The 14,151-nt window shown below is 39.3% G+C and overlaps 1 protein-coding gene across 1 annotated transcript; it reads left to right on the plus strand.

Annotated features, from left to right (window-relative positions):
• Positions 1–5,443: 5,443 nt before the first annotated feature.
• Positions 5,444–6,430, plus strand: LOC106011584 (involucrin-like). Its single transcript, XM_013081713.1, has one exon. The coding sequence runs from the start codon at positions 5,444–5,446 to the stop codon at positions 6,428–6,430; it is 987 nt and encodes a 328-aa protein (XP_012937167.1).
• Positions 6,431–14,151: the final 7,721 nt, after the last annotated feature.

Raw genomic sequence — 14,151 nt, forward strand, 5'->3', positions numbered from 1 at the left:
TCTTAATTCAAAGGGGTCTTTGACAAAGTGGTCCTTCAGCTGCCATCTTACACCAGGAAAAGGAAGCAGAGCTCAAGAGGAAATTCCTAACATCCTTTTAGTTTTTTTAAGACACTTGCTTTCACATTCTAGCAGAAGTGTACACACAGGCTCCTGATTTTTTTTCTCTCTTTCTCACACACACATGTGCATCTCCTCTTGATTAAAAAAAAATTAATTCACTCCTATATATGCTAACAGTAGTAACACATCAAAAAGACATAAATGCTACCACTGCTACTGTGCTCCCATCCATAGGGGCATATCAATCATTATGTACTTGTACACCATACAATGATACATACACATACACAGCACAATGCATGTACAAACATGTCTTTATCCACATACTAAATATACACATTAAACATTGGATTTTTTTTTATTGTGTTGGACTGGCACGTCGCTGTCGCATGCGGAAGACCAGAGTGGCATTCTCAAGTGAGGAGAACTTAATTTAAAAGTATCTCGGTCTTTCTGCTGAAAAATTGTATACCTCTCAGCTTCGGTTGGCCCTAACAGTAACAGGCAGGTTCAAAGCCAGTCGTCTAAATATTCTAAACAGCGTCGATGGGGATGTAAACCCCCCCCCCACTTAATTCTATTCTTCCATTTTAATTCTTACAGTGTTTATGAAAGGAAAGTGTGTTAAAGACAGAACACACCATGACCCTCCCACTTGTTGACACTTTCTCTCTTCAAGTAACACAGCAGTAGTGCAAGGTATAAGTATAAGCACCAAGTACACACTTCAAAATAGACATATATACAAATACATGCATCATATGTATACTCATGGAACACAAGGGAGATCAGATTATCAATCATAATGAAATCGTAAAATAACATCATCAGTTACATGCAATTATATTACGCAGTGCTTACATATATTACGCAGTGCTTATCTACTTGTAAGTGCTTTGTAGTTACCCCCCCAGTAAATTCAAACATGTTTTGCTCTTTGACAGAAATCCCTGAAGAAGAAATGCGTTCAGTTTCTGCTCAGCCTCAACTGGCCACAGACATGTCAACAAATGACCAGCACAGGTGTCTTGAGTGCTCCCAAGCCAGCAGTGTTGCGGAATGTGATCTGTTGGGGAAAATGGTGATATGCCAAGATGCTCAGGTATTATTATACAATAAGATGTACATGTAGGTGGTTGGCGGGTTCGTCTGGTGTGGTTTGCTCCTTCTTTCCTATCAATCATCTATTGTCCTTATTTCTCCTCCTCTTTTTTTATGTATACATCACGTTACTGTCTATGTCGTAAGTGCCATAAAACTCTTACATAAATACATTAATCATTAAGAGCATGAACACCTCAACTTCAGTCACAAATATGGGGGTGTGGACGAACATAAACAAACACATTTCAAACCTGTCCTCGCACTTAGCTTACACATCTAACTTTTGATTTAAAGTCAAACCTACTCCAGACACCACCTGTTCGAGACAATCACCTATTCAAACAACCTTTTCCCACTTCCCCCTTGAATTAAAAAAATATAATGACATTGCCTAAGACATTCACCTGTCTAAGTAACTAAGACAACCATTTTTCTCTTCAACACTGGATAGCCGTCTTGGACAATTTCGACTGTATTTCATTTAGTTACAGAGAGGATATTGTATAGTTATTATTTCTAAGCAATGACTTTCCTCTGCTTTGGGGAAAAAATAGCAGTAAATGGATTGAACAACAGAAACAAGGGAGAAAGGAAAAAAAAAGGACTTACAATTCTTTCAAGTTAAATCCACCTTTGATTATGCTTCAGGAAAAGTCAAAGCACAGGCACAAGTACTAGACAGAAATGAATCAAAAGGAAAGGATTTGTTTCATGCATACTTAGGTTAGCACAAGGGGTTCTTGACTGTTTTTGAAAAGACAGTCCAATCTGCACTTGTCTGGAAGAGGCCTGTGGATGTCCACATGGTAATGAAAGTTAAATTTTATGACGGTGCTTCATTTGAGAGCTGCACAACTGAGACAAGAATAATTGTATAGTAGCTTGAAGCTAAATTCTCTCAAGGTAGGAGGAACTGTGTTTGTTTTAGAAATTCAGTGTTTGATTTTTATCAGAATATGAGGAATGAATTTCTGGCGTGCAATGCATTTCTGCCCTCGTTTTTGTAAAATCAGAATTGAAAAAATGACAGAATTTTTATATTCTTTTAAACAGCATACATGTGTACTTTTGGATCGTAATTGATAATAAATGAAGGGTACAAGAATTAACGAGTGTATCTTATGTATTTCAGGATGCATGCAAAACAGTGGTTTCTCAGTTTGAAGATGGAACACTGGTCTCAAGAAAATGTACTTCGTATCACGTATGTCTGTCTTGTGTGATTGTTTGAAATTTGGTCCGTACCACTAAGACTGTGAAATAGAAAGTTTGGAGTTTTAATTGAACTTTTGAACATACTTTAATGTTACTGAGGTGGAAATCACTTAAACAGAAATCTGAGAGACAGCTGGATTTTCTTTGGTTTACCTGTATTTTTGGTTTAGAGAGATTGTTCAAATTGTGTGTACAGACTACAACGTAAAGTTGGGACGGCAAATTTCAATTTTGGAAAGTTTTTTTCTCTTCTATCTCTTTCACTTTCAGTTGCTGAAATTTGAGCTGCAGGGTATAAGCATTGTGCTTTCTCTTCGACATTGTCAGCTTGCTTAATCAATCTACTGAACTGTCGCACAGACTATATGCCAGAGTAGATCAGCACACTGTACTGTATTATGCTCTGCACAAAAGAAGTGAGAAGTCCCAATGCCAGTGACATTATGAAACACATCAAGTGTCATGCGCGTGTTCATGTGTCATCTTGTGAACTAGTTTCACAGAGACAATAGGCCATGACTCACCTAAAGCCGTGCAATATAGCCTACATTAACTATCCTAATGTCATTATACACAGTGTGTGTTGGCTTATTAATGTGTGTGATAAACATAGAGGCGAAATGTACACCGGTGAAGTCTTTTCCTGGCCTGCAATCAACACATGTGCCTTGTTGTGCTCTCTCTTTTGTTTTGTTACCTTGAAGTGCATAAGACTTGATGATTAGGAGGAATTAGACGATATAACCCTCACAGTCCTTTTTGGCATAGAAATGGAGCATTTGATCTAGGGCTATAATGTAGTTTTCTAATAAAGAAAAAGAAGAAAAAAAAATCAGGGAATCTGTTTTCTTTCAGATTACATGTACCACTATTTTTGGAGTTACCATTCATTTTTTATTTAACCCTATCCGTACGTCATGTTTTACTATCGTATCCATACGACGTGGAGAACTCTGTGCCACCACTTTCCAAAGAGGAAATTCACTCGTTAATCCGATCCGTACGCTTTGCATAGCAGTCTGTCAAAATTATTTTTTGAGAAATACTGAAAGTTTCAAAGAGATCTTTATACTAGAAGTATTCTAAAATGTGAAGAAAACAACCCTGGGGGTACAAAAAATTACCCCAGGGCGAACAGATAGGGTAAAGCAATATCCACTGTATTTTCTTTTCAGTTCAAATCACTTCTTTCAATGTTCGAGTTGCAACTTGCTAAATGAATCTCAAAGACCCAAGAAATTGGTAAGAAAATATGCAAGTTCAAGCATTTGTAAAACCATACTGTAAACTAAGACCATTAAGATGTTAAAAGGGGCAAATGCAAGAGGGGGACTGAGATAAAAATAATAGTGCCAGCATTTTACATACCATGAAAAGCTTTGCGTAGGTTTATCCTTACTGATACTAAAGCAGACAGGGTTTATTTTTTCTTTCATAGATGTGTGCTGCTTTTGAAGAAAATAACAGTGATGCATGTTGGGAAGATGAAGACATATTAGATGGAGACCAATGCACATTTTGCTGTCAAAGGGATGGATGTCACACACAGCAAAAGGGTAAAAATGTTTAACTTTGTATTCTGATTCAATACATCTTTAATCGCTGATATATTTATTATGATGTTTAACTTTTGAAATGAAGTATAGCTTTACCTTTGTACATATATCGGAATAGCTTAATTGGTGTATAAGTTTTTCACTGACTTCATGAGAGCAAGGCTTCTGGCTTCTTCAGATATTTGGGACCAATTTGGCCAAGGACCAGAGTAAAAATATACTAATTTCGAGTTTGAGGCCTTTTATTTTAAAAAATACCATTTATGTACTTCTCTTATTAATACAGTTTTGTTCACTCTTTAGCAATAAGCGAAATCGTTTAATCAATTTCCAATGAAATAAGTATCAGGCAAGCTTTTTGTGGATATAAGTTATAAGAGATTTACAATTGATAAATCAAAAAGAGGAAATCGACAGCTTGTTTGCCCTCACCATCTTCTATTATTGGGAAGTTGGCGGATACTCTGGTGTGGTTTACTTCTTCTTTCCTATCCAACATCTACTGTCTTTATATGTTTCTAGTAACACTTCTATACCTTGACACTTATATATGACCTATCTGTGATGCAAGTGCCGTAAGTCTCTTACTAAAATTAGACTCTATTATTCAATTAGAGCTGTAATGCAAAGGACTAAAAAACTATGTTTGCACATATTGTGAAAGTACAAATCAAGCAGAAGCAATTATGCTAACCACAGTTCAAACAGCAGGATTCGTTTTTTCTTTTTCTTCTGGTGTTCAGTTTGAGATATAATAAAAGTACAAGTATTCATAAAACCCCTCATAATTCAACAGCTAGGTTTTATAAACAAACCATGAACACCCCCCCCCCCCCCCCCAATTACCTCAAGCCCATATAAAAATGCTGGTCATAAAGGGTGCACATTTTTCACTAAAAATACCTGGAACACTCAATACTCAGGATAAATTGTGCCAATGATTCAACACCCATAAATATATTAATAACAATCATAATAATAATAATAATAGACTTTGATTGCAGAGCAAATCCTCAGTGGAGAGAAGACTCTTTTTTCTTTACAAAATGATATTTCCACAGCTCTTACATTATGAAACATTCTCAACTTCCTGTGAAGCATATATAGTAGAAGCTGCCATTCATAGGTACCCATATATACTCACATACTGACAAAATCTTTCGCAGTGTTAGCTATGTATGTATCTGGGTGAAGCAGAAAAAGTTTTTGTTGCTCACAAGAAACACAATGTCAGGACAAGACTGGGATTTGAATCCTCAACCTTACAGTTACAAGTCCAGCAGCCCAACTACTAGACTCCCAAAGCCCCATATTTACTTATTTAACAAGTTCCTTGTTCCACCCAAAAAACATAGGATATCTTTCTCTTAGAATGCACTTCTTTTTTTTTCACCTAAAATCTTTCTGACAATCAATGCTTCCAGGTTCCAAGATAGCAAAAACTACTCTTCCCCCAACACACCGCCTTCCCATGGCAGGGGAAAATGATGAAACGGATGACCACAATGATGCAGAGAATGATGCAGAGAATGATGATGGTGATGATGAGGATGACTATGATGGAGACCATAAACGAAAGCGAAGATCCCCATCAAGAGAAAGACATACACCAAAACCTAGAACACAAGAGAAACCAGCACCAGGACCTCACCATTCAAGACCAGCATCGAGACCCCACCCCTCAAAAGCCACATCAAGACCTCTCCACCCAAAACCAACATCCAAACCCCGCAATTCAAGACCCCATCCTTCAAGAGCAACTTCAAGACCCCACCCTTCAAAAGCAACTTCAAGACCCCATCATTCAAGGCCCCACCCCTCAAGAGCAACTTCAAGACCTCACCCTTCAAAAGCAACTTCAAGACCTCATCAATCGAGGCCCCATCCTTCAAAAGCAACTTCAAGACCCCATCCTTCAAGACCTCACCCTTCAAAAGCAACTTCAAGACCTCATCAATCGAGGCCCCATCCTTCAAAAGCAACTTCAAGACCCCACCCCTCAAGAGCAACTTCAAGACCTCACCCTTCAAAAGCAACTTCAAGACCTCATCATTCGAGGCCCCATCCTTCAAAAGCAACTTCAAGACCCCATCCTTCAAGAGCAACTTCAAGACCCCACCCTTCAAAAGCAACTTCAAGACCCCATCATTCAAGGCCCCACCCCTCAAGAGCAACTTCAAGACCTCACCCTTCAAAAGCAACTTCAAGACCTCATCAATCGAGGCCCCATCCTTCAAAAGCAACTTCAAGACCCCACCCCTCAAGAGCAACTTCAAGACCTCACCCTTCAAAAGCAACTTCAAGACCTCATCATTCGAGGCCCCATCCTTCAAAAGCAACTTCAAGACCCCATCCTTCAAGAGCAACTTCAAGACCCCACCCTTCAAAAGCAACTTCAAGGCCTCATCATTCAAAACAAACTTCAAAACCTCAACATTCAAGACCAACTTCCAGACCCCATGCAACAACCAAAAGACCCAGACCCCATGTGACCACCAAGAGGCCAAGACCCCACACAACCACAACGAGGGCTAGACCCCATGTGACCACAACGAGGGCTAGACCCCATGTGACCACTAAAAGGCCTAGACCCCATGTGACCACTAAAAGGCCTAGACCCCATGTGACCACTAAAAGGCCTAGACCCCATGTGACCACCAAGAGGCCTAGACCCCATGTGACTACCCGAAAACCAAGACCAACAACACAGCCCACCACTAGAAAACCAAGACCAGTGACGCATCCAACTACCCACAAACCTAGACCAACAGCGCCTCCTACCACTCGAAAACCCAGGGCAACAACTCTTCCTACAACCCAAAAACCTAGACCAGCTACACGTCTTACCTCTCCAAAACCCAGACCAACAGTGAAGCCTACAACCCAAAAACCTAGACCAGTGACACATCCCACCTCTCCAAAACCCAGACCAACAACAAAGCCTTCAACTCAAAAACCAAGAACAACACACCCTGTAACATCTCTGAAACCCACCCCTCAAATTTATCCTATAACTCGTGAACCAACACCTCGCTTGTCAAAAGAGCACACCCATGAAAAAAATAGTAAGTCTCATGATAAAAGCAGCACAACATCAGAGAGGCACAGTCATGGCAAAGACAATCACAGCCACAGCAAAGGAAAGTCCCACAGTCATAGCAAAGAAGGTCCCCACAGTCATAGCAAAGAAGGTCCCCACAGTCATAGCAAAGAAGAGCCCCACGGACCCCACAGTCATAGCAAAGAAGAGCCCCATGGACCACACAGTCATAGCAAAGAAAAACCCCATGGTCCCCACAGCCATAGCAAAGAAGAGCCCCATGGTCCCCACAGCCATAGCAAAGAAGAGCCCCATGGTCCCCACAGCCATAGCAAAGAAGAGCCCCATGGTCCCAAAAGCCATAGCAAAGAAGAGCCCCACAGTCATAGCAAAGAGCCCCACGGACCCCACAGTCATAGCAAAGAAGAGCCCCATGGACCACACAGTTACAGCAAAGAAGAGCCCCATGGACCCCACAGTCATAGCAAAGAAGAGCCCCATGGTCCCCACAGTCATAGTAAAGAAGAACCCAACAGCCATAGGAAAGAAGATCCCAACAGTCAAAGTGAAGAGAAAAACCCATCAAATACTACCATATCTTGCCCACATCATGAAGATCAATCAAAGTGTACAATTTGCAACACTTCAATCTTTGTACCAATTGTAAACATAGAAATAAACACAGGAACAACAGACTACACTGATTATGGATGGCTTTCAGATCCAGATGGCAATTTAGTTGATCCTTCCAAACAATCTGAAAGTCATAAAAACCAGCAGATTGGCTCTAATGTGAAACTGGAGTTTGATAATATGAAGAGTATTTCACAAACCATGACCCTTGGCTGTAAGGACTCAGGGTGTGCAACATCTCAGAGCAACAAGTTCTTCGAATTTCTTCAGCAGTTGATAACATCCCAGACTGCTCCGCGGTTAGCTGGAGGGAGCCCTAGCCTTGGAGAAAACAAGGGTGAAGAGGAAAACAGTATGAACATTAACCAAGGTAAAGCATTTTCTTAAGATTTTATCCCTGAAAATTTCACATAGATAAGGTTAAAAGGTGTAAAAATGAGTCTTAGTGAAACAGCACAGAACAGAAAGAAGCCTTACTTAAATTGTTATTATTTGAGGAAAAGAAAGCCTGGACTATTTAAATTATCTGTTGACGCTATTGTCTTGGAGCAGAAACTATTTCAGAATTGTCACTTTTACGTTCACAACTTGCTGCAACATCAAAAGAAAATAATTATTTGTTATAAGAATTTTACACAAGACACAAACTAAAAATATGCAAATCTTTCCAATCAGATGGAGAAACCAAATGTTACCAATGTAGTGATACAGAATGCACCTCTGAGACAATTGAGACCTGTGGGAAACAGCAGCCATACTGTCATTCAACTATACATCATGACGACTCTGGGCGAATGACAAGGAGAAAGAGGTAAACTGAATTATGTTACAATAATAAAATAAGACATTTTATACCATACCATGCAAATTTTACTTTATCTTCCAAGCCACAGAAGCACAAAATACAATCTGAACTGGAATCTGCCTGAACTGAACAAGTTTAATTTGAAAACAGCAGTAAATCTAAATAAAATAAAATCCACAGTTTTAAAAAATCTATTTGAGCAACCTCTCCACACCAGAAACCCGCCTAAACCAAAGGAAATCCGGCGGTCCCGTAGATATCAATTTAAGTGAACTCCACTGCAGTGACTTCTAATTTTCAAAACGACTCTTGTAATGGTTGGAAGTTTTCTGCATATGTATCCATAGACCACTGACAAAAAACAAAAAATGCAACCCAAAATGGAAAGCATTGTTTAACACAGAATGATCATCAAAATGGCACACACACAGCAGGTTCATACTCCTGTCCCTTTTTTCTTTGTTGACAGTTGTGCCGATGGTACCTTTTGTCGGAGAGAATGGCTTGGCAAAACGGCTGCCATTAATGACTGCTTCTTCCTGAGCGATAACCCCCTGGAACAAAACCCACTGGTGAACTGCACCTTGTGCTGTGAAGGACATCTCTGCAACAGGAGGTTTTTGCCAGACTTCAGCACTTTGATGAATTGATTCGTTCATAGATAATGGTGCACTGATACACACATACAAAAATATAATAATCATATCTGAAGAGGAGCAATAAAACTTTTTCCCTAGATCTGCAGTTTGAGATATTTGCTGTGTGTGAAGATTGTTGAGGAGGTCTGATCATGAAGCTACGTGTTGAGCATAATAATTCCACAGATGATGTTGATGAAGGCTGAAGGGTATATAAAGAATAAAACCTGTATTAGTTTTAAAAATTAAAGCCTTTTCTTTCTCTTCATTAAGTATACAACAAGCAGACTGCATGTGATTTTGGAACACCATGTGCCAGTAGGTAGGTGTTTCATATCCCCATCGACACAATTTAGATCATAATATAAGAGGAAGGCTTCTGGCCCTGTCTATCAAGGCCAACACCGGTAGAAAGGCTGAGGTATCCAATGAAAATTTCCTCTCCACTCAGGAATTGAAACAGGTCTCCCATGCACAACAGCGAAGCATCTAACGGCTACACTACAGACGCCGGTCCGTGCGCCTGTCAAAAGACAAATTTTATTCAAAGTTAACAACAATGACAATAATTTGTGAGACATCAAACAAAGCAAGATAAAAAAAATACATGCTTTTGCCATACCTTACTGTAACGATATGGAACCCTGCCATCCATTTTTTTTTTTTTTTCCAAATGAAAGTCTTAATCGGCAAATGAAATACTAATCTTGCTCTTCACTGGTAAAAGTTAAGAAAGCATTTGCACTCGAAAATATAAGGAACCCTGGGATCCTCACACTATTCATTCCTCTGCTCGGATCCACACATTTGCTGAGACAAATTGGAATTGCCTCTGTGTGAGCAGATCCAGAAGTGGTTCCCAAGACCTTAAGCATTCTCTAAATAGTCTGAGAAAATAACAATTCAAAAAGCCAAAAAACATAAACACTGTCAACTTTCTACCAAGAACGGAAAGAACAATATTTGAGCACAAATGAGGATCACAGTTCCTGAACTTCAAACTTTCCAGATCACAGGGTTGTGTTGAAGTCAGCAGGGAAATAAGCAGCCATATAGGAAAAACTGAACTGATGCAAAGCATACAACAATTCCTCCGTACATGACTGTAACCACCCTGCAAAATCCTTTTCTCTCCTCAAGGAAGATCTGTTGGACCAGTTCATAACCAATCCAAGTTAATCATATTCACATCACTACTCAACCAACTGCTGAAAAATAGACACAACAGAAACAAAACTGAATACCTCACAACTTGGAAATGAAGATGAGGCTATAGGTACACAAAACAAGACATAACAATAAAATTACAATGACAGTACGTGACAAGAGTGTAGCAATGGGAAAAAACAGGATAACTGACAAAGTGTCGCAAAGGAAGACAGGCAGAAAGTAATACCTTCACCTGCAGTCCTCCCTGTTGACTCTTAAACAGCTGTACATGTACCTAATTAATACCACATAGAGACTTAGTTGAGATGTACGAGAGTTAACAAAAGAAGAAACAATTGTTAACAAGTAAAACAGGTTGGTCCCAATTTCATTGCAACTTGCAGATTAAAAAAAAATCCCAACCAACCTAGCTATTGGTAACTTTGAGTAAAAATATTAATACAGTAGTCGCTGCCTAAGATCCCCGTGCTCGGGAGCAAGGAAATGCGGGATCTTAGGCGAACCGGGATCTTAACCGACGAACCCAGGGAAGAATCTATGGTGACCCATGTTAAGGCTCACAATCGTGAATGTGATCACATACACGTTGTTAAACTCTATGAAGCGATGCAATGTTTGCTCCAGACGGGATCACACCGAGGTGTGAACTGACCGACTCGTTTGTTTTCCCTACGAATCGCACTCACCGGGCTCGTAAGCGGTGGGATCTTAGGCGGAGACTACTGTAGTACAAGTATGTCAATGTGAAGATGGCTGCACCAGCACGAAAGAACACAAATCCACAAAAACAGTAACATACTCAATACAATCAATTTGTTTCACTCTATGTATGTAGTGTATGTCACTCAGTTTAATCCTCGCTAATTTTCCATTGTTCTTTCTTGATTTGACTTGCTTTGGAATGACGGAATAGAAATCATTCTGTGACTTTTGAAACCTGAAGAAAAAAATGATATATTTGGAATTTAACTTGAAAACTAAAGCGGGAAGAGAAAAACATTAATATAAAAGTAAAAGAAAACGAAGAACACTGTAACATAGCCCATTTGGCTTCTTCAATCATAATTCTTCTCGGGGGACATTCTGATACATGATAATACTCTCTTTTCTCATCTGAATGGAGACACAATAGCTGCATTTAAATTTAAAATACTTTACACTTTTTGAGTCTACGAGTACCATAGCATAAAATTGATAAAGAATTTAGAGTGGCTACTCTGTATGTCCCCCCACCCCCAAAAAAATTTTAAAATTAAAAAACAAACAGAAAAAAAGACCTTCTTATATACATATATACAGTGTATCTAACAACAGATTATGATTAGCTATTTCTTTACAAAGGTACAGACATGATGCATCACACTTTGGCCTTGGATATTGGGAAATCTCCAAAAGAGAATATTAAAATCTGATTGCCTAAACACCGGACAGATTCTTCACAATGGCAGACCCAACCTGTCAAAGAGGGCACACGACTAAATTCAACAGAGAATTGGAGACCATGTTTGAAGTTATTATATCAGTGGGTGAAGTGAGGAAAACACGTGTAAAGTGCCTTTCCCAAGGACACAACACCAGGTCCCTGACAGGATTCGAACCCACGACCTTACGGTTGTGAGTCTGAGAGCCTAACCACTAGGCCACCGACGCCACAAATACAATGCTGCCCTACTTCTGCTACTCCTTGGCTCCTTCTTCCTGGTGTCTTTCAGCCACACCTCTGATATTATGGTAGGTAAGACCTAACACCTAGTCTTCTCGGATAAAGGCAAAAAATCTTAGAGGTTCTGTGTGAAAGTTGGGAAGGTTAGAGATCCCTTGGTGGTTCAAAATTTTAAAAAGTAGGCTTCTGCCATCACCTGTGCAAAATTCAAAATTAATTCACACCAGACTAAGACTGTTTAACCGTATCCGTACGTCATGTTTTACTATCGTATCCATACGACATGGGAAACTCTGTGCCCCCACTCTCCAAAATGGGAATTTAATCGTTATCCAATCCGTATGCTTTGCATAGCAGACTGTCAAAATGATTTTTTGAGAAATACTGAAAGCTTCAAAGAGATCTTTGTGAGATCTTTGTGCTAGAAGTATTCTAAAATGTGAAGAATACAATCCTTGGGGTACAAAATGACCCCAGACGTACGGATAGGGTCAAAATGTCCTGCGCGCTCATATATGACCTTATGCAGTTGCTGTTGCGAGTGCTGTAGAACACCAAATCAAAAACATACATCTGTGTTATAATTATAATATAAATATACATATAAATATATATATAATGTGAATGTTTGAGATCATGGGAGTATGATTTTCATATAAATGGGGAATGCAAAAAAGTAAAGTGGGCCTGGCAAAGAGGGTGATGGATCATGGTGTTTTAGGAGGAGAGCAAAGGTCCGAAATTGGAAAGGTTGAGTTCATTTTTCAAAGGGTAAAATTATATTATTTTGTTATCACAGGAGTCTATCCCAACTGAGACCTTAAAAAGACTCAAAAAAAGAAATTGCGACATAGACAAATAAGTCTGAAATTCCTTTGATTCAAAGAAGCACAAACACTCTATGTATTTTACACATTGAATTGAACGAAATCGGAAATACCACAATATTACTGATCCTGCTTTACATCAGTACTCGGCAAATGTAAGCTAAACAAGTTCAAACTGGTCTGAAGTAGGGCAGCATTGCTAATCAAAATAAAAGAAGGGTAAAAAAACCTACAACTCATTATAATTTTGGTTCTTTTTTAGCACTCTCCCCATGACCACAATTCCTGCAGAATACTTTCGGATGTTTGTTCGTTGCACTGTGGTGATATAGGGGCCTCTATAAAATTCACTGTGGTGATATAGGGGCCTCTATAAAATTCAAACATTCATTTGCATTGGTAGTGCAACTGACGGTTTTGATAAAAAAACATTTCCATAGTAAGACAAGACCCCTCATTCATAAAATGAAGCAGAAAGCCCCCACCACCATATCTTGATGAACTTTTAGCTGATTTAATGAACACACATATATATATATATGTGTGTGTGTGTGTGTATCCGACAGCCGAGCAAAGGCTATGTTGTGGCAAACATCGAACAATACTTTTCTTTTCAAATCAGAAACACGGTTTCACATATTTTATATTTTGCCTTTCTTACTTTCCAGATAAAGAAAAATGTGCGAAAGGGCAATTGAACACAACAGGGAACGAAACATAGTATTTGTCGACCAGGAGAAAGCGTTCGACAGTGAACAGAAACAAGCTGTGGAAAGAACTCGAAAACTACACAGTAAGAGGCCAACTTCTAGATAACATCTGCGCCATTTTTTAGGAGAACAGCATTTAAGTACAGTAAGACCGTCAGAGGGACTCACAGAATGGTTCAAGATAACATACGGAGTAAGACAAGGTTGTGTCCTATCACCACTACTATTTATCATGGATAGAATTAAAAAAGAGGCCATCACAGAACCAGACGCTCTAAATGAATTACTCTTCGCTGATGACCAAAGCCTGACTGGCAAACAAAGATGAACAAAGTCTCCAACACCACACCACCAGATCAAACGAAGAATGTAACAACTACGACATGAAGATCAACACCAACAAAACAGAGACAATGAAAATAAGCAAAAATCCAGGACCACTCAGGACACACATCAACAACAACAGTCTCAGACAGGTCCAAGAATTTAAGTACCTCGGATGGGCGACTGAAAAGAGAAATTGAAACACGAGTACAAAAGGCCAATAACGTTAGTTACCAGCTTACTCCACTACACAAACATCACCATGACAACAAAACTCCAAATGATCAACACCATATTCATCCCAACACTCACCTATCAATGCCAAACATGGACTACAAACAAATCATTGGAGTAAAGAATTACAACATGTAGTTCGTACATCTCACGCGATAACCAACACACC

This window comes from Aplysia californica, unplaced genomic scaffold (assembly GCF_000002075.1).
Source record: "Aplysia californica isolate F4 #8 unplaced genomic scaffold, AplCal3.0 scaffold00143, whole genome shotgun sequence".
Taxonomy (NCBI): domain Eukaryota; kingdom Metazoa; phylum Mollusca; class Gastropoda; order Aplysiida; family Aplysiidae; genus Aplysia; species Aplysia californica.

Excerpts from the sequence above, each read along its gene's own strand:
- LOC106011584 (XM_013081713.1), top strand. The coding sequence starts at position 5,444 with ATGATGCAGAGAATGATGCAGAGAATGATGATGGTGATGATGAGGATG.